Here is an 18,965-nt window from a genome sequence, read left to right on the forward strand (position 1 = left end):
CATCAAAATTAGGGGTGGACAGATGTAGGCTTTAATATCTGTGCTGCTTATTCCAGCTCAGTGTGTGTGTGTGTGTGTGTGTGTGTGTGTGTGTGTGTGTGTGTGTGTGTGCAAGGCCACACGCATAGCTGCATTAACCAGCTGTGTGTCCAGATGTGCTGCCCCTCCCCCCTCCCGTGTCACACACATACATACACACTGGTTAATTGCAACATGTCACGGGAACATCCTGTTATTCCTGCTTGTGTCCCTAAAACATCTCCTACCTCCCTCCCACACACACACACACACACACACACACACACACACCACGCCGCCAGTCAAACTGTCACCAGGCTGCGCGTGGTCTTGCTGCAGATCTGATATGACTGGCTGCTCCCCGCCTTGAGCGCCCTGCTCTCTGCTCACTGTGTCCCCCAGCTCGTCAGGCAGCTAATCCAAACTGACGCTCCCTCCCGATGCTCTCTTCACCACCAGCATTGCACTGCACTGCCACAGCACAAAAATCAGAGTCAGGGAGAAATAGAGGGATAGAGGAAGATGGGAAATGAAAGTGAAGAATATTCTAGAGAGATGGAGAAAAGAGAGTGTTGGGTGCATAGGTATATTGAAGGTTGCGCTAACAAGATTTATACTATGGCTGGGTACTGATAAAGAGTTCCCTAATCAATTAGATTCTGATTCACATGCTCTTGATTAGATTTAGATTCAGATTAATTTGGGTATATTTCAGTTGTAATATCTATTTTGCTTACATATGAAATCAGTTCTCCCTCAGCTAATGCTTTTCATTATGCAGCGGACTTTCTTACTTGGTACATTATAAAAATATAGATTTTGCAAATTTTATTTTATCATTCCTTTTTTAATAATTTTGATTACATTTTAGCTTTTTAAAAATGGACAAATTCCATGTATTCCATCAATTCATATTATGTTTTGTAATTTACATGTATTATATTGCATATAAATATACATAATTACATTCTTATTGGTTAAATGCATAATTTATTCTACTTATGTAGAACAAGCACTAAATCGGTACTGTCTCTTTAAGAATAGGCAGTTCAGTGAGTGTCCCACAGAAGTGTTTTGTATCTGAAAATCTACCAGCTAGTGGCTAATCACAGACATTTTTAGTCGCATAGCAAGAAATTTGGTCGCATCTCTCTCTCTCTCTCTCTCTCTCTCTCTCTCTCTCTCTCTCTCTATATATATATATATATATATATATATATATTCCTGAGACCCGAGGGCTGTGTGCATTTTACATTTCCTTTTTTGATTTGTAACTATTAGCCCCTAATAAACAAAATACATCAGATCTTTTTTTTATCAAATTGATTATTCTGTTTCCAGGAGTGTAGGTTATTCATGTTTTTGAGATGTTGCAGACATTGTAGCTGATTTTCTGTAAAGCTGCTTTGGAACAATGTGTATTGGGAAATGCACAAATAAAAAAAACGATATGTTACAATTTTTTTTCTACTTTAGCAACAAAATCAATGTTTTCTCTTTGCGCGGTCAAACAAAAAAGTGATAGCTAGTGTTGAAGCATTTTACCAATAAGAAATTAGCATAAATAATTCTGATTCAAAGTAATGGCCTGCATTGTCTAATCACTGCCAACCATGTTACAATAAAATTTAACATAATCAATTCTGAATCGATGTGCTGGTTACCATTGTACCATGTCTGCCAACCATGTTGAGTGGTGCAAATATTTGCAGCCTGAAACTGAATTTTTGACCGGAAGTTTGGAGTGTATACACTTAGCTGCATAGGAAAGCTATAGGATGCTCCCTGTTTAGTGAATGACTTAACCACCAGTGTGCTGTCTGTCTGCACTGGTCTCAGAACAGTTTGAAATGCACCTTATTTTCATCCTAACTCCGTATACAGCCTCTGAAAGCAACATTTTCCATCTTTTGAATGTACCCATTGATTCTCAGTGTGATAATGCACAGTGAATATAGGATTACTAAGGGAAAAATAGCCTTAAAGTCCTCGTCTGTGGTCATTGCGTTTAACAGCGTTCCATTTCACGATAAATCAACAAAAATCTCAAAATGACATATCGGATGAAACTAGAAACTGTAATCTTTTGACTCAAACATGTTTTAAACATGAAAACTTAATGATTCTTACCAGATGTAGTTTTGTTGGCGTTTCTCCCAAAGACAAACTCCGCTGTGATCGGCGGCATGTTGTTCTGTCACATGACTCGGTGTGTCGAAAGTTTAACCTTTAATGACAGCCCAGAGTGTCCTGAACTGAGATCAGTCGGTTTAAATTAAATTATGCATAGTGTATAGCAAAAACAAAACAATGCACGCACATGAGGACGCGGGGTCACACGAGATGATATACTGTGTATATATAATGTCATTTCTCACCCTCATGTTGTACAAACCCATATGACTTTCTTCCATGGAACACAAAAGAATATATTTTGCTAAATGTTTCAGCTCACAATATGAAAAAATATTGGGACCATGGGCAATCAAGCTCCAAAAAGAAAGACATTTTTTTTTTTTTAACCATAAAAGTAGTTAATAAAACTTAATAGCTTTGTGTAAGAAACAGTTTTTGTTTTTTGTAGGGGGAAATCTTACCCTCTGCCATAGCTCTCAAATCTCTTTTGTGCATGCACATAATACACAGAATACTTGGAATATGGCCAAAAGGACTACGATTATGGTGCATTTTAGTCCTTTTCTTAACAGTCCCTGTTTACTATATACTTTCATTGTATTGAAGAAAAAAAAAGCAGTTCTGAGATTCTTTAAAATATCTTATTTTGTGTTCCATGGAAGAAAAAGGCATGGGTTTGGAACGACATGAGGGTGAATAAAAGCCTGTAAACCTGTAAATAAACATTTGTGAAATGGCTAGCTTGAGATAGCATTTATTAATTCTAAGGACTCTTGAAGTGGAGGACACACATTTGTCTCTCTTCCTCGTTAATTTAGTTGTCCAATATGCTTCAAGAGAAGCTGTGACTTGGCATGACAAGATGCAGCTGTCACCGTCCATCACTTCCTGTTGCTGAGCAAGAAGACCTTGGTTGGGTTTACTGTTTCATTGGCTACATGCTCCATATTTAGCCAGGACTTCATCCAGGACTTCTGTTGATAACTAATGCCCAGCCAACGAACAAGGTCACGTGTTGCATTGCCAAAGGTCTCAAGTCTTCCTCTTGTTTCCATAGAGATTACCCCGAAGACCTCGGCCAGCTGTAGTCCTGCCCCAGAATCCCCCCTCAGTTCAGCTGAGGAGTCTGTTAAAAGCCAGCAGGAGGAGCAGATGTGCCGAGTGTCCATCCAGGAGGCAAGCGAGACTTCTGAGTCGCAGCCCGGCACGCCTCTACCGTTACCTCTACCGGGACACGCGGGCCTCAGCATACAAGAGATGGTGGCCATGTCGCCGGAGCTGGACACCTACACTATCACCAAGAAAGTGAAAGAAGTTCTCACAGATAACAACCTCGGTGAGTGCGTTACAAGATTAGATAATGGCAGATGGAACTCGTGGAGCAAAATGTTTGATGGAATTGTTCACATGCATATTCAAACAGTAGACACAATCTCTGTTTCCAAACCTAATGAGCTGCCTACCTAGACAGCATTTAGGGGCCATTCAGACCTGACATGACTTGCGCTAGATGCAGTGCAAGGAATAGAACATAACGCAGGTGTCTCAAGTTGAGATTCTTTTTAACTTGACATGCCATTTAAAAAACATGCCGCACTTTTGCAAGATGCTGAAAAAACAGAGAGAAATGGTGCAACGGTCAAAGATGGTGTGAATGGCCCCCATGAAGCCTTTTCCAAACAATAGGTAGCATCATTTTGCTGCCTTTGTAGATACCTTGTTTTTGCCAGCATTGTATGCATTGTTCATGGATTAATTAATTCCAGAATACATTGCAACAAAGTTAAAAAAAACACAAGATGGCAGACAGAGTAGAGAGAAATGTTGATTATAAATATAACTTTCAATTTATTCAATGCTGCTAAGTGTTGATAAAATTGTTCCATGTCATTAATTTTTATGGATGATATTTTGAATGTGTAGCTTGACAAAGTTTGCTACTCATGTAAAGGAATATTTCACCCAAAAATGTTAATTCTCTCATCATTTACTCACTCTAATGCCATCCCAGATAAGTGTGACTTTCTTTCTTCTGCAGAACACAAATGAAGATTTTTGGAAGAATATCTCAGCTCTGTAGGTCCATACAATGCAAGTGAATGGTAGCCAGAACTTTAAAGCTTCAAAAAGCACATAAAGGCAGCATAAAAGTAATATATATGACTCCAGTGGTTAAATCCATGTCTTAAGCAATATGATAGGTGTGGATGAGAAACAGATCAATATTTAAGTCCTTGTTTACTATAATCTCCACCTTTAACAAGCTCCAACCAGTAGGTGGCAATATGTACAAAGAATGCGAATCACCAAAAAACAAAAGAAGAGGAATATGGAAGTGAAAGTGAAAGTGGAGATTTATAGTAAAAATAAAAAATGGACTTAAACATTGATCTGTTTCTCACCCACACCTATCATTGCACCAAAGCTGTTTAAAGGGGGATAACTGATTAGATCTAACTGGAATGCATAAATAAAATAAATTAATTAATTAAAAAAAAGAATTGTGTAACTAAATCTAAAACAGTGATGAACAGCAGTATTTAACTCATCAGCTCTAACTAGAACGCATAAATGTAAATATTATTTAACCAATGAAAATAAAACACACACACACACACACACACACACACACACACAAAATTTAAGGCATATTCTGGGTTCAATACAAGTTAAGCTCAAACAACAGCATTTGTGGCATAATATTGATTACCACAAAAATCAATATTATGCCCTTTCTATTATAAAATATTTTATAAATATCTCCCTTTCTTTAAAAAAAAGCCAAAATCTGGGTTACAATGGTGATCTGGGTTACAATAGTGAATGGTGAAATCTGGGGGCTTGTAAGTGTTTTCAGCTGTGGCAGAGCAGTTTACAATCAGTAGGCCATATCCGAAATTTATGACAAACTATCAACTGATCAACTGTTGATGATGATGATATAATGTTGATGAAATATGACAGTTTACTTTTAATTTTTTATATTGTAATACGTTGTAGATTATTGTAGGAGTGAATATTTATATCACTTATTTGTTTGAATGAGCAGCTGGAAACAGTGAAGGGTAAACATTTCAAAATAAGAGTCCTGGTGCATTTCAAAGTTAAAAGTTCCACACTATTAATCAGATCTACCCCCCTCTATCTAGCCCTCCCCATTACCAGAAGAAAAGACTAAAAACATTTAATATAGGCTACCAATTTTTAAAAAACTATTGGCAGATTAACTGTCTTTCATTCAACACATTATTGAATCAGCACAATCCAATATCGGTCAACTTCTAATTTGTATCTATTTATGCAATGGGATGTAAACCAGGTATACATATGTGGGAAAACATGTATTTAGTACTTTAAACTTGCATGTATCCTACCCTGTTTTACTGATAAGCAATGTTAAAGCCACGTTGAATATGTGCACCTGCCTGTTTAAGAGTCTGTGATACATGATTTATTTTGAGATTGTTTGGGTTTGTTTTGGTATGGGGATACGGAATTAATTTTATTTGTTCAGGTCTTGAAGAGGTCTTATAAAGTCTTACATTTGATTTTAAAAACTCTGCAGCAACCCTGTCATATGGCTTCAGAAGGTATGGACTTGTTACTTGTAAAGCTGTGCTATTTTGAAAATAACTGAGCTATTGTTCTGCCACTGAAAAAGGTAGTTTAGTTAGTAGCATCACTACTTTTAGTTTTTAACTCCCGAACACTGATGATAATTCTGCAGCTATAGGTATTAATGTTATTTATTTTCATTAGACCTTTGTATGCTTTCCAAAGTTGGGAAATGAATAATTATAGTCATTTTTCCGCTGTTAAATAATGAATTCTATATTTTTGGGTGTACGAGAGAGACAAAACATGCAATAGTGTCTCTCCACACTAGAGTGCAGGTGGAGGACAGGTTGACCCTCCTTTAGCACTTAATGGCCATCCACTCTGACTGTCTCCCTGCCATAATTAATGAGATGTCGAATGGGAATGTAACACTGGACACAGCTACTTTCTCCTTCACCATTTGGTTCAACTCACACAGACTGTTGTCCTAATGTTCTTTCACAGTTTTTGTCAAAAATGACAGTGCTTAGCTACCCTCAGGTGTCTTTTTGAACTTTGTGTCGAATTTGTTCACACTTTCAGCTTTAATGTTGTGTGAATGCACACAATAAAACAAAGGTTTTAAGAGAGTACAGATATATCATGCTGCCGTTGCCTCTGCGTAATACTGTGAAAGACTCTTTCATCTTGCATTTTTTTTTTTTTTTTGTCTCAGGAGCTACAAAGATTTGTTATGCTCTGTTGTGGAATTGACCTGTATAAAGTGCAAAATGTAAAGACAGCTGTGTTTGTATGATGAGTCTTTAGGGAAAGAGAGAAGTAATCTTCTGGGATCTCAGGCTTTTGTTTTACTCTGGGGAACATTTCCTTTTTGAACACTGAAGGATCCCAGTTATTGTCAAGAGAATTCAGGTTCCTTTTATTTCTGGTGGTGGAAAAAAATCGTTTAAAGCTTAAGCAGCCATTGAAAGCTGTTTGAAAACCCCCTTTGCCTTGAAAGTGGAGGTTAAAAGCAAAATCAGCAGAGTTTGTTTGATCAAACTTTGATGCTACGGTACAATGAAAACATGGATTATTCAATGCATTGATAGTTACCATACTAAATGAAGTGCATCAATACATACATACACTGCATACATTTTCATGTATGCATTTAGCAGACGCTTTTATCTAAAGAGACTTACAGAGCATTCAAATTATACATGTTTTATCAGTTTGTGTGTTACCTGGGAATCGAACCCACATTGCTAATGCCATGTTTACCCCTTGAGCTACAGCAACCCTGTACATTCAATACTGCCGTTCAAAGACAAAACATAGAATCTGCGCAAACACTGAACAAAAAAAACAAAGCACTGTGGTTCACTTTGGTTTTAGTGAGGATTTTGTTGCTACTGTAATTTTTACACTACTTTGTTTCTGAATCTGAGCATAGTTGAGCCAAACGGATGGCCCCATTTACTCCTTGCATTAACATGCCTTTTTGGTGATCAGATTATTGTCGGATAGCACTCGACCACATTAAATGACAGATGTAAATGCACCCAAGATGCATTGTGATCGGATCACTGAAATCACATTTGGAGATGGTCAGGGACGGGTTCTGACCACATTAAAATGTGTAAATGCAAATGTGTTTACGTTATCCGGATACAACAATGCAAGTAATTATGTGATGAGGTTACTCTACTGTCATCTTTTGTTAAAATGTTGTGTTGTGTTCTCTTGCATTTTTCTGTTTATTCTGCCTTTGCCATGTAAAAAAAAAAAAAAAAAAAGAACAGCAGACACTGCCATCTTGCAATCTGGTCACCCAAACAATGAACAAAATCCCATCAATTATTCCATAGGAATACACTTGGAATATCTCATCTATCTCCTCAAAGCCCCACCTGCTCACGTCTCTCTACTGTTTTCTAATCACTATGGGGCTCACGCAACATTCACGTGAAATCGGGCTTCACTCACACGTTTCTGATGAGAAGCATATTTAGCACTTAAAGAGCGCCGAACGCAAGATGAATATTGTTAAATTTGCTTCGGTGACCCGAACTTTTGCTTTGATGGCCACCAAAAACTTTTAATGAAGCAAGAACCCAGACTATTAAGCGATGGAAAGCATTTGAATTAGCCATTTTTGCAATTCACTAAAAGAAGGACATTTTCAGTTTCCACAGCCTCTGATGTAATATGTACTGTATGTATCGTTTTCCATTTTCTGACCACAGTGGAGACGCATTAATGACTACAAGGTGTAAATGCAATCCAGCTATATAATATCTACTATCCGGATATGTTGCACATGTAAATGCAAAGTGTTAAACCCAGCTAACAAAAAAGGTCCTCAGAACGTCCCCTAAATGGCCTCAATGAACATCCCATGAACGTCCATGTGTAGGGTCATCTTGCCGTCCTCCGGACGTTCAAGGGGACTTTCACAGGACATCTATTCTGGATGTTTAGGGGATGTTCACAGAGGCCGTTAGGGGACGTTCTGAGGACCCTTTTTTGTTAGCTGGGACGATATAGGGACGGTCGCATACTCTGGCCCAGACGAAAATTGGACTTGTAGCGAACGTTACAAAGCAGACCAAATGCGGACCTAAGTGGATGTTCCCAACATCCGGGGGACGCCCCCTGTTTGCTGGGAAAGGGGCCTAAGAGACCCAATTTTGGTCATATAGGTGTGGAGTTACTTCATTTTTCCTTTGCACAGCAGTAGACGTGTTTTGACTGTGCCACATCGAAGTTTCTTTAAGGTTTACTGATGAATGCTATTGTTTGTGTTTGCTTTACAGGTCAGCGTCTGTTCGGGGAGAGCATCCTTGGTTTAACGCAGGGCTCCGTGTCTGATCTGCTGGCCCGGCCCAAACCCTGGCACAAGCTCAGCTTGAAGGGCCGAGAGCCATTTGTGCGGATGCAGCTCTGGCTCAGTGACCCGCGGAATGTGGAGAAACTCATGGACATGAAACGAATGGAAAAGAAAGGTACAACCCTCCGTAATTTCTCTTCTCTTCTGTTGTCCGTGTCGCACACCACACACTCTGGCTCCTTTCTGCTGTAGTCTAGCCACACACACCAAGCAACAGCTGTTTGTAAATGTTGGTGTTGTTTTAGACTGTTTTTATTGCAGTGTTTCAAGTGCTTCACACATTGGTCAGCGTTTGTTTTGTTGGCAGTTCTTTTTCAGGACATTTGAAAACCATTTGCGTTGTGTGGAATGTAGGAGGTATCTTTTCTGTGTCCTTCAAAACCTAGCTTGATGTCAGAGCCGTGGTGCAGTGGTCAATGCAAGTTGATTTTTTTCAAGTTCATTTACTTGAGAAAATCATCAGGTTATTCTCTGCTTTTGATGTCAAAACTTAAACAGAACTACATGTAACACTTTTTCACATTGGATAAGTAGGTAAGAACATTGGTAAAGGTGTTTACTTGCAATGCAAAATCAGGGTAATGGGCAGCAATCTATCTGTGCAGATCAGTTTTTGCTCAAACTGTTTATTACTGTTATGACCCCGATAAAGGAAAACTGTTTAAGGCGTTTACATGACCACACACATTGTCAGCTTATGAAGCACAATCGGTGTAAGAATGTGCATGTAAATGCGCTCAATGTCTGTCCAATAAAAGAGGCAAAAAATAGCTTGACAATTTCTTTTTGGCCTTTTTGTCTTTTTTTATAGTAGTAATAGAAAGGACAAGAAGTGATGAGGGGATTGGGAAATGACACAAGCTGATTAGACGTTTGTAACTCCAAAAATCACATTAAGGAAACGTAAAAGTAATCCATATGACTCCACTGTTTAAATCCATATCTTCAGAAGTGATATAATAAGTGTGGGTGAGAAACCCACTCTTACTCTAAATCTTCACTTTAACTTTCATTTTCAGATGTGAAAGTGAAACTAAACAGACACCACATGTGACTTTCAGATGTGAAAGTGAAAGTGGAGATTTAGAGTATTAAAAAAAAACGTACATTTTGATCTGTTTCTCACCAACACCTATTATTTCACTTCAGAAGACATGGATTTAAACACTGGAGTCTTATGGATTACTTTTATGTTTCCTTTATGTGATTTTTGGAGCTACAAAGGTCTGATCACCATTCACTTGTATTGTATGGACCTACAGTGCATAGATGTTTTTCTAAAAATCATCGTTTGAGTTCTGCAGAAGAAAGAAAGTCATACACATCTGGGATGGCATGAGGATGAGTAAATGATAAGAGAATTTAACATTTTGGGTGAACTATCCCTTTAACCACCTGGCTGCAGCTCTGAGTAGCTTGACAATTTAGTATTTTTCTTTGAAATTCTTGCGGAACATCAGTCTCTGGAGCACGCAGTGCATATTTACAAGCAGTACCTGCTAATTAACAGCAACTGCGTGTTTGTGTTTATCCTGTATTGATTCTAGCTCATGAAGAAAACAATCTTTAAGCTGCCTCTCGTCAGCATGGCTCTCTTTAATGCGAAGAGATGTGTGCAAAGCTGGAGATGAGGCGGTCAGGCAGTGGGGGCCGTTTGATTGCTCTTTTTCCCTGTTTAATAGCCCAGATGTGTCCTCTGGCTGCTGAATGGGCCGCACATGCTCGGTGAGCCCGCTCGTCTCTCCGCTGTCTGGATTGATGAGGGTGGAAGATGTCAGTTCCGTGATCGGCTGTGACAGGCTGATGGCTCTGTGGGGCTGGCTTACTTAAAGTCCACTGCACTCAGTGCCGGGCCTGCGAGCTTGCAGCAGGCCAAGTGAACATTCCTGGAGTCATTAGGCCTGTTTAACACTCCTCTCAGGCTAAAAGTGACATTACTGGTGCTCCCTGGGTGATGATGATGACGATGGTTTTGTTATGAGTCAGGCTTTTTGGTTTGTGCTTGTGGGGAGAAGGCAAAACTCGGGGGTAACTCCACATTCGAATGAAATGGGCTCAACCATTTACCCCTTCAGCTCACTGTGCACTTGCCATGGACAGAAAGCAACAGCTTTGCTGTCGTATTCTCTCTCTCTCTCTCTCTCTCTCTCTCTCTCTCTCTCTTTTTCTCTCTGGCTTTTCAGAAAAGAGTATGAATTTGACCTCAACACTGGCTTGAGGCACAGAGCAAATTAGCCTTGTTTGGCCCTTGTTCTGAGAGTTTTGGCCACCAGCGGAATCTTTTACTATTGCTATTGCCGAGGGCTTCTCTTCAGCAGACACTGAAATTCAGCGGAAACGACAAATTTCACACACAGCTCTGTATACATAGCTGGATTGGGCTATTTTAATCTGAAAGGTGCATTATTGTATTTGGTCTTTATTGGTATTTATTCAAAATGTATTCAAAAACAGCTTGTGACTCAGAAGTTTATTGTTATGAAATTGTTAAAAAAAGAGAGAGAGAGAGAATGAATGATGAGTGTTAAGAGAATATTTGCCAATAACCTTTAAGCTAATCATGAATCTCCCTTGTGTTGGAGGAATTTTGGTAGTTAACATGAAATTTTGGAAGTTGACAGTCCTCCGGTGTTACAGTACATGCTATAATTCACCCATCTAAAACCATTTTAAAAAGCACTTTACTAATTCTTTAGCATGTTTATAAATGCAGCTTTTTTGACCTCCTAGTAATTGACAAAATGGCATATTTTTTTACTTTAAAAGTCCATTTGTCAGGGCCTGGGTAGCTCAGCAAGTATTGACGCTGACTACCACCCCTGGAGTCGCGAGTTCGAATCCAGGGCATGCTGAGTGACTCCAGCCAGGTCTCCTAAGCAACCAAATTGGCCCGGTTGCTAGGGAGGGTAGAGTCACATGGGGTAACCTCCTCGTGGTCGCTATAATGTGTGGTTCTCACTGTCGGTGGGGCACGTGGTGAGTTGTGCGTGGATGCCACGGAGAATAGTGTGGGCCTCCACACGCACTACTCAACAAGCCATGTAATAAAAAAATAAAAATAAAATCCATTTGTCACACAGTTGGGCCATTTAAAATGAGCTAGTGAAGGTAAAAAGGTGATTTAACTAATTGGGATGAGTTACCACCTCTCTCTCTCTCTCTCTCTATATATATATATATTCACTTATACAGTCATATAAATTTTAACCCAAAGTGTTGGTTTTGATCATTAAAAAGTCCATGAACGTTTTATGTGTGTGTGTATATATATATATATATATATATATATATATATATATATATATATATATATATATATGTGTATGTATATATATATATATATATGTGTGTATGTGTGTATATATATATGTATATATATATATATATATATATATATAATTTTTTTGTGGAACATTAGTGGTGCAGTGTTGGAGGTCAGTGTTGAGTAAGATTTACAAAGATCACAAGTCAGTAATAACATTTCTAAATAGAGACTGCCCCCTACTGACTACATAAGAATGCAACACTCATTGGAACTGACATTTAATTGTATCTAGTTGCACTGTTAACACATTACTGTTCACTGAATGACAAAGATTTTCAGTAACGTGTTTACCAGAACACATTGACCTATAAATTTGCACGTTTGTGTTCATTTTCCAAGAGTCTTTTGGCATATTAACAATTGTTTTCAATGTGTTCCTCAGCTTACATGAAGAGACGCCACAGCTCCATTGGTGAGAGTCATTCACTGGAGAGCGCTCTGTCAGGAAGTGACCTCACTCAGGGGGCCAGTCCCCAGCACCTATCCCAGCTGCAGACGCAGCAGCAGCAGCAGCAGCCCCAGCTGAAGAAGCCCCGTGTGGTTCTGGCTCCAGAAGAGAAGGAAGCTCTGAAGAGAGCCTATCAACAGAAGCCTTACCCCTCTCCTAAAACCATCGAGGAGTTAGCGAGCCAACTCAACCTCAAAACCAGCACTGTCATCAACTGGTTTCACAACTACAGGTATTGTGAGGGTTTATTCCTTTGAATAGAACCCTAAATGATGAAAATGATCTAGAACAATGGATCTCAAAAACATGCAAATAATAAAATGGAACTAATCTAAAATCACGCATTGTTAGGATCGCCAAATAGCTTATCAAACTTTAATATGCTGGAGAAAACGCTTCCTATATCTTTCGTTGTTGACGTCAAAGGCTGTGCATCTAGTCAAACTGTATTTTGGTGCAAATTCATCTGTTACTCAGTAGAAGCTGGCCAAATTAGGTACATGGCAATATGGAAAGATTGTGCGACACATCCTCATTCTCAAATCATGATCAAAACCAGGCAAGGTTTTGATTAAATATGCCAAAACTGCATTAAAATGGGTTCACTTGCAGTAAGGATAAACATTGTTTGGTCAACCATACAATTTCATGTTTTGTATGGTGAATTATTGGCCGAGAGCGTGAAACTATAAAAATTCAAGTGATATTTACAAACCAAACACTTCAACTTGTGTCATGTTAGTAATTTAAATACTGTTGGGCCTATGCAGTTTAAAGTATTATTAAATCATTTCAGTGTTTGATTTTAAGAATTACATTTTTGTTTACTTGTATTATAAACAATTTTGATACCGTATTGGATCGCCACATGATGTCCAAAGTAAAATCAAGGTCCTGAAGCAAAACCAGTTGAGAAAATGTAACATTGCTTTTTTTCTCCACAGGTCTCGAATCCGGCGAGAGCTCTTTATCGAGGAGATCCAGGCGGCTGCTGGAGAAGGTGGATCCCCTTCAACACGACCCGGGGGGAAATCCGGTGGCGAGGGAGAAAACAGCTGCGATGGCACCGAGTCCGACAGCACCGCGGAGGGTAGACCAAGTGGCTCTTCCGGCTCAGATGAGCGCAAGGGCCTATTAGAGAGCCCCGGCCTTAGCCACAGAGAGGAAGAGAGCGAGACAGAGTTCCCCAGCGCATCGGGCACCAGCAGGCCGAGAGCCGGCATAATAGACTGCCTGTTCGGCATTCCCGAGTCCATATCAGTGACGTCCACTGCCGTAACCCCTTTGCGAAACCCCAAGGACAACAGTCTGCGCAAGAAAAAGGCAGCCAACCTCAACAACATCATCCACCGGCTGGAGAAAGCAGCAAATCGTGATGAACCTCACGAATGGGAGTTCTAAAAGGCTACGTGTTGTTTTATATGTCCTTCACTGAGCTTACCTGGCCAAGCCTGGTGCACACACACCACCGGTAAAACCAAGGGTTTTCCATTTGCTGTTAAGAAGTGGGCTATCATGGACAGGACAAGAAAAGAAAAAAGAAGCGAGTTTTAGCCTGTTTTTTTTGTTTTTGTGAAGCACTTAAAGGCCCTGCTGGCCACAGGGCTGGAACACCATTGGCTAATGGTGAAGAAAAGACACAAAACTGAAAAGCACAGGAGAGGGAAGCGTTCCCACAAAATATTCTCAAGACTGGCGACAGTCACAAAAATATATATATATAAACACACACTATATCACATTGTCTCTATTTCTAGTAGAGGCGTTCTCAACAACAAGCTGAATAACTGTTACAATAATTTATCAGTTTTCGAGACTTTTGGGAGTTTCCTCTTTTGTATCACGTATGCTTCGGCCTGTCAGCAGAGACTAGTTCAAACCGGTTTCAAACCAAAAGTCAAGCATTTTAAAGCAAGCGTTGGCTAAAGGAACACGGACAAACCCGTCCCACCCGCCTCACCCTCCCTACCCCAAGGAGGCCATCCAATGGCTATGCAACCCTAGTACACAATGGATTCCACTATTTTGGAACCAGCATTATTTTCACAGTTCGGAAACTTCTCGTAGGAGAGAAGAAAATCCTTTTTATAGCAATTAAGTTGCCACCAAGAGATTGCACAGTCAGTTGACTCTAAACAGCACTCATTTTGGTTTTACACACCTTTTGGTGTGCCAATGGCCTAAAACAAAAAAACTATAACACATCACAATATCTGTCCGAAATACTTGTAATTAAGAATCCACGTAATCACACGAAACTCATATTAACTATTGTTGTAAGGTCGACAAAAAGGTCCTAATGGGAGAAAGGAGAAATATCGTAATAGCTAACTTGATAGCTAAAGTGATAGTTAAGTGTCAGTTTTTATCGTTATTTAGGTCTCCTGTAAGGGTAGCGTTTGTTTATTTTTCCATAGCTTTAATCTCCTCCTCGGCTTACGTTTTTAAGCTCGTTGGAGGACTTGTTTAATAAAATTCATTTTAGGCCAAAACAAAGACAGAAACAGTGAAAAAAAAAAAAAAAAGGATTTGTACAGTACTTTGAGTAAATATTCCTGGCGAGATATTTTTTAAAGAGAATGAGCAAGCCTGATTTTTATCCTCTTATAATAGAACCATACATCAGAGACCTCTAACCACATCGGGCGGTTTGGCCCATAGAATTGAAATTCTAATCCAAAATCTATTAAATTCTAATTCTATGGTGTGGCCCTTGGCCACTGCACTGTATGGGCTGTTCCTCCGTACCAGGGTAACGGACGCTGAGTGTGCTGGAAAACCAACCTACCACTCGTTCTAGTGCAAACTCTAAACTACTTCAGGTTTTTCCACCAGCTTCTCCATTCACTGTTCACCCAATACAATGTTTTTCATGGTGTCCTGAACAAACCTCGTCCCGGACATAACCAAGTATATTCACGGCACACATTTATCCTCCAAATGACTGGAAAAACATGACCAATTTCATGTTACACCTTGAGCGAAATGGACATATTTTGTTTTTGTTGTTTGTTTCTTTATATAACGGAGGACTGTTGAGACTTTTTCATCCATACTTCATGTTATCATTTAAGGGGCTGTTCAGGCCGAACACGTTCTTGCGTAAAAAAAACCCCCAGCAAGACCCAGCGTAGAAAATGTAAAAGAGGTGTCTCGAGACTATTAACTTGACCCAACGTCTGGAAGTTGTTTGTGCGTGACATGAGACATGACGCAACGGTCAAGGACGTCCATTAAGCGGATGCTTACATTGAAAAACAATGGAAAACAACGTAGAAGAACGCAAAAGCGCATTCTGTGTGAACAGCCCCAAACACATACAGTACGAGAAAATGTGTAGATTGTGAATGAAAAGCTCAACAATTAACATTAGTACCTAAAGGTGAATCTGAAGTGTCGCTCAACACACGAAGACCCGCCCTCACACAGGTCAGAGGACGCAACAAAGACTTGCATTTAACCCAGCTGTCAGCACACTTCTGCAGAAACGTTTTTCTCTACCGACACCTTTCACCTCTGGCCCTGGTGTCCAATTGTTTGCAGATGATTTTGTGACGCGTGCTTCTGAGAAAAACCGCAGATGGTGGTGCCACACGCTCGTCCTTGAATACCAGAGTGTGAGGGTGTTTGTGTGTGTGTGACTGTTGACAAGAGCGATCTATATTTGTATATTATTACTACTGCTTGCCACAGGCAGTGCAAGCAAACACCTCCTCACGTCCCTAAGCTATTTAGCAGTAATGCGTCATATCACATAGTACATTTTAAGTTCTTTTTATTTACACGCATAAGAAAAACTAATGGTAGATTCTTTTTCTTTTTTTTTTTTTTCTTTTTTTGTTTGTTTGTTTGTTTGTTGGTGTGGTTTGCTTATTTATAGATGCTGTCTTTTACATATTGATGTCTTATATTGTTATATGTGTTTTTTGTAATGGAAGGGACTGTAAAAGGTCAGGTTACATATTTTTAGACTAATAGACTGCCGGCAGTATTGGATTACATTTAAATGATGTACTTTTGATACATGTCTATTGATTAATTCTGAAGATTATCATTTTATTTTATTTTTAATTCATATATATTTTACTCTGTCAGTGAGCTGGATGAACACAGTTACTACGTTGACAAAGGAAGCAGAACTATATGTATTGCATTAATGATTTTAAGCAGTAAGCATTTAGATGTTTTAACACGAGAAATCTTTAAAGATGACAATTCAAGATGAATTGTGTTTGGCTATTTACTCTATACAGTTAATGCTCTTGAATTAGGTTTTCAGGGAAATAACCTGCGAACGACCTGAGATTACATTTATTATCGCAATCAAGCTTAGTTGCTACAATGAGCCAGTGAACAACTGGTAGTTAACGTCACTGAAATTAGCTGTCGCTTTGAGCTGCACCTTGAGGAATTTTTTTTTTTTTTTTTAGTAGGAATGAAATTCACTTGATGTTGTTTGGTAAACTTGCATTTGAATTTTACGCCGGTGAATCTTGGAGAACAATGTCGGCTTAAAACTGGCCTTTTTTAATGCGTGCCAATGAATGATTCAAATCAAATTTGTCTCTTTTAGAGCTAAAAAGAAAAAAAGCACAGATACAGAAACCAATGTTTTTATCGAAATATACAAATATGTTTAAGCCCGTGACTGTTTCTCAAACTTTCTCTCCACGTCTAACATTGGAGTGCCTTCACTGAAAACTGTCCGCTACTAATCACGTCTTTTTCCATTCCAAATACAGTAAGTGTTTAAAAACGATTGGAAATGTTGCGCGTCAGATCATACAACATTTGAGCAATTTTTGCCAGCAAGTTAATATTAATAAGGTCTCATCTAGTCTCAGGTCATAGTATTATGTACTTTTAGGGTGTATGGATTGTTTTATCTAAGAGAAAACAGCTGTCCCAGGATTCAGGCTTGGTTATTAAAACCAAAGTTTTTACAGTGGAAATATTGATTGGTTAAATTGTAAAATAACACCACGCTTTTGTCCAAAATGTCATTTTAATCATGTCTAGGCGTTCATTAGATGTTTTGTTTTTTACCATTTTGTCATATTTTAACAGTAAGTTCCCAAATGGAAATTCACAGATTGATTAAGCATGTTGAAACTGTTGAAATACAACAATATGGACCAAATTGTCAAAACTTTTAACTTTCTGATCACAACCATATGATTTTAATTGAACACATATAAAAAGGTTTTGGTGCACATTCAAATCTGGTGTTAAGAACGCTTTATACAGAGTGTCTGTCACATTGACTTTTTTCAAAACATTCTCGCTGAAACATTATTGTTAGTATCATGGCATGAAACACTTACTTTCAAAATCTCTCAATTCAGATGTCCAGCACTTTGCTCTGTTTCTTTTTGCAAATATTTTTCTATGGAAAGTATTGCAGATAAACTAAACACATCAACATACAACTGCACAGACAGCACGTTTATATGATTTCTAAGAAAAAAAAAGAAAGAGAGAAAAAATGAAAAACAAACAAACAAAAAAAAAGATCATCATTATGGATATTACATTGGTAGTCACGAGTAGCATTAATGTAGATATTCGTCCGTAGCTTAGTTCGGTAGTGATGTCATAATTGTTACCTCGTTTATTCCCTCACACTTACATCACTTCCTGAGACGGTATGTTCTTTCTTCACCCGAGACAGTATGTTCTGAACAGCCACAGTTTGTTTCAGTGTATCCCAGATGGAGATTTTCACTTTTATTTTTCTTCAAAGTCATGTAATTGTGTTACATTTGAAGCTAGCAGGATGATTATACATGTGTCAAGTCATCCTCAGCCAGAGCAACACTTTATAACAAAAGTTATTACGGCTCATAATGACAACAATCTATGGAAATGGGATTTCTCGGCAACGACATTCGGATCTCTTTCCGTTGTTGCTCTCTATGCTGTAAATGGGTAATATGAAGCCTTGTACATCAAAATATTACAGGCAGCTCCCAACACAAGCTGGTTTCCTATAGATTCTCCTTAGGTCTCTCAAAGCTCAGGTAGAAACTCGGATTAGCACAGTCCTTTTGTCCATTAGTTTGTTGGTGACACTTTCCCTCTTACACCTGCTAACAACAGTTGTATGGTTTATTTTTCTATGTGTCATGGTTTTGAACCACAAGGTGGAGCTGAATCCTCCATTACCTGAATAAAGACTCTTCCACTTTGTTCTCTTGGTATGTATTTAGTTTGGTTGTTTTTTTTTTTTCTTTTGTGTATCATCATGTAGTCTTGTATTCTGTTCCCAGCGCTGTTACAGTTCTAATCCAAAATGAAAAAAAGCAATATCACTGTTTGAAATTCATTATTATTATTATTCCTCATTACCACCATAGGTGTATTAACTGAAGTAAATATCTTTTGTACAAACACATAACCACTGTACTCTGCATTTATTTGAGTGTCAAAAGATGTCAGAAGTTTGAATTTGTTCAAACTGGCCACAGCACAGGCAATATACAGGGGTAAGGGTTTTATGACTACAGCAGGCATACAGTATATGTACACTATATGGCCAAAAGTTTGTGGACACCATATGTGCTTGATGAACATTTGATTTCAAAACCTTTGGCATCAATTTCCCCCTT

General features: G+C 38.8%; 1 protein-coding gene across 1 annotated transcript in view; it reads left to right on the plus strand.

Annotated features, from left to right (window-relative positions):
- LOC127432897 (homeobox protein cut-like 1) overlaps positions 1 to 18,754 on the plus strand; it is a 178,946-nt gene extending 160,192 nt beyond the window's left edge. Inside the window, exons 22-25 of the mRNA XM_051684407.1 lie at positions 3,212 to 3,490; positions 8,511 to 8,699; positions 12,292 to 12,589; positions 13,302 to 18,754. Coding sequence (XP_051540367.1) covers positions 3,212 to 3,490; positions 8,511 to 8,699; positions 12,292 to 12,589; positions 13,302 to 13,758 — 1,223 coding nt within the window. The 3' untranslated portion in view covers positions 13,759 to 18,754. The remainder of the gene's footprint in view (positions 1 to 3,211; positions 3,491 to 8,510; positions 8,700 to 12,291; positions 12,590 to 13,301) is intronic.
- Positions 18,755 to 18,965: the final 211 nt, after the last annotated feature.

This window comes from Myxocyprinus asiaticus, chromosome 42, assembly GCF_019703515.2.
Source record: "Myxocyprinus asiaticus isolate MX2 ecotype Aquarium Trade chromosome 42, UBuf_Myxa_2, whole genome shotgun sequence".
NCBI classification, from domain to species: domain Eukaryota; kingdom Metazoa; phylum Chordata; class Actinopteri; order Cypriniformes; family Catostomidae; genus Myxocyprinus; species Myxocyprinus asiaticus.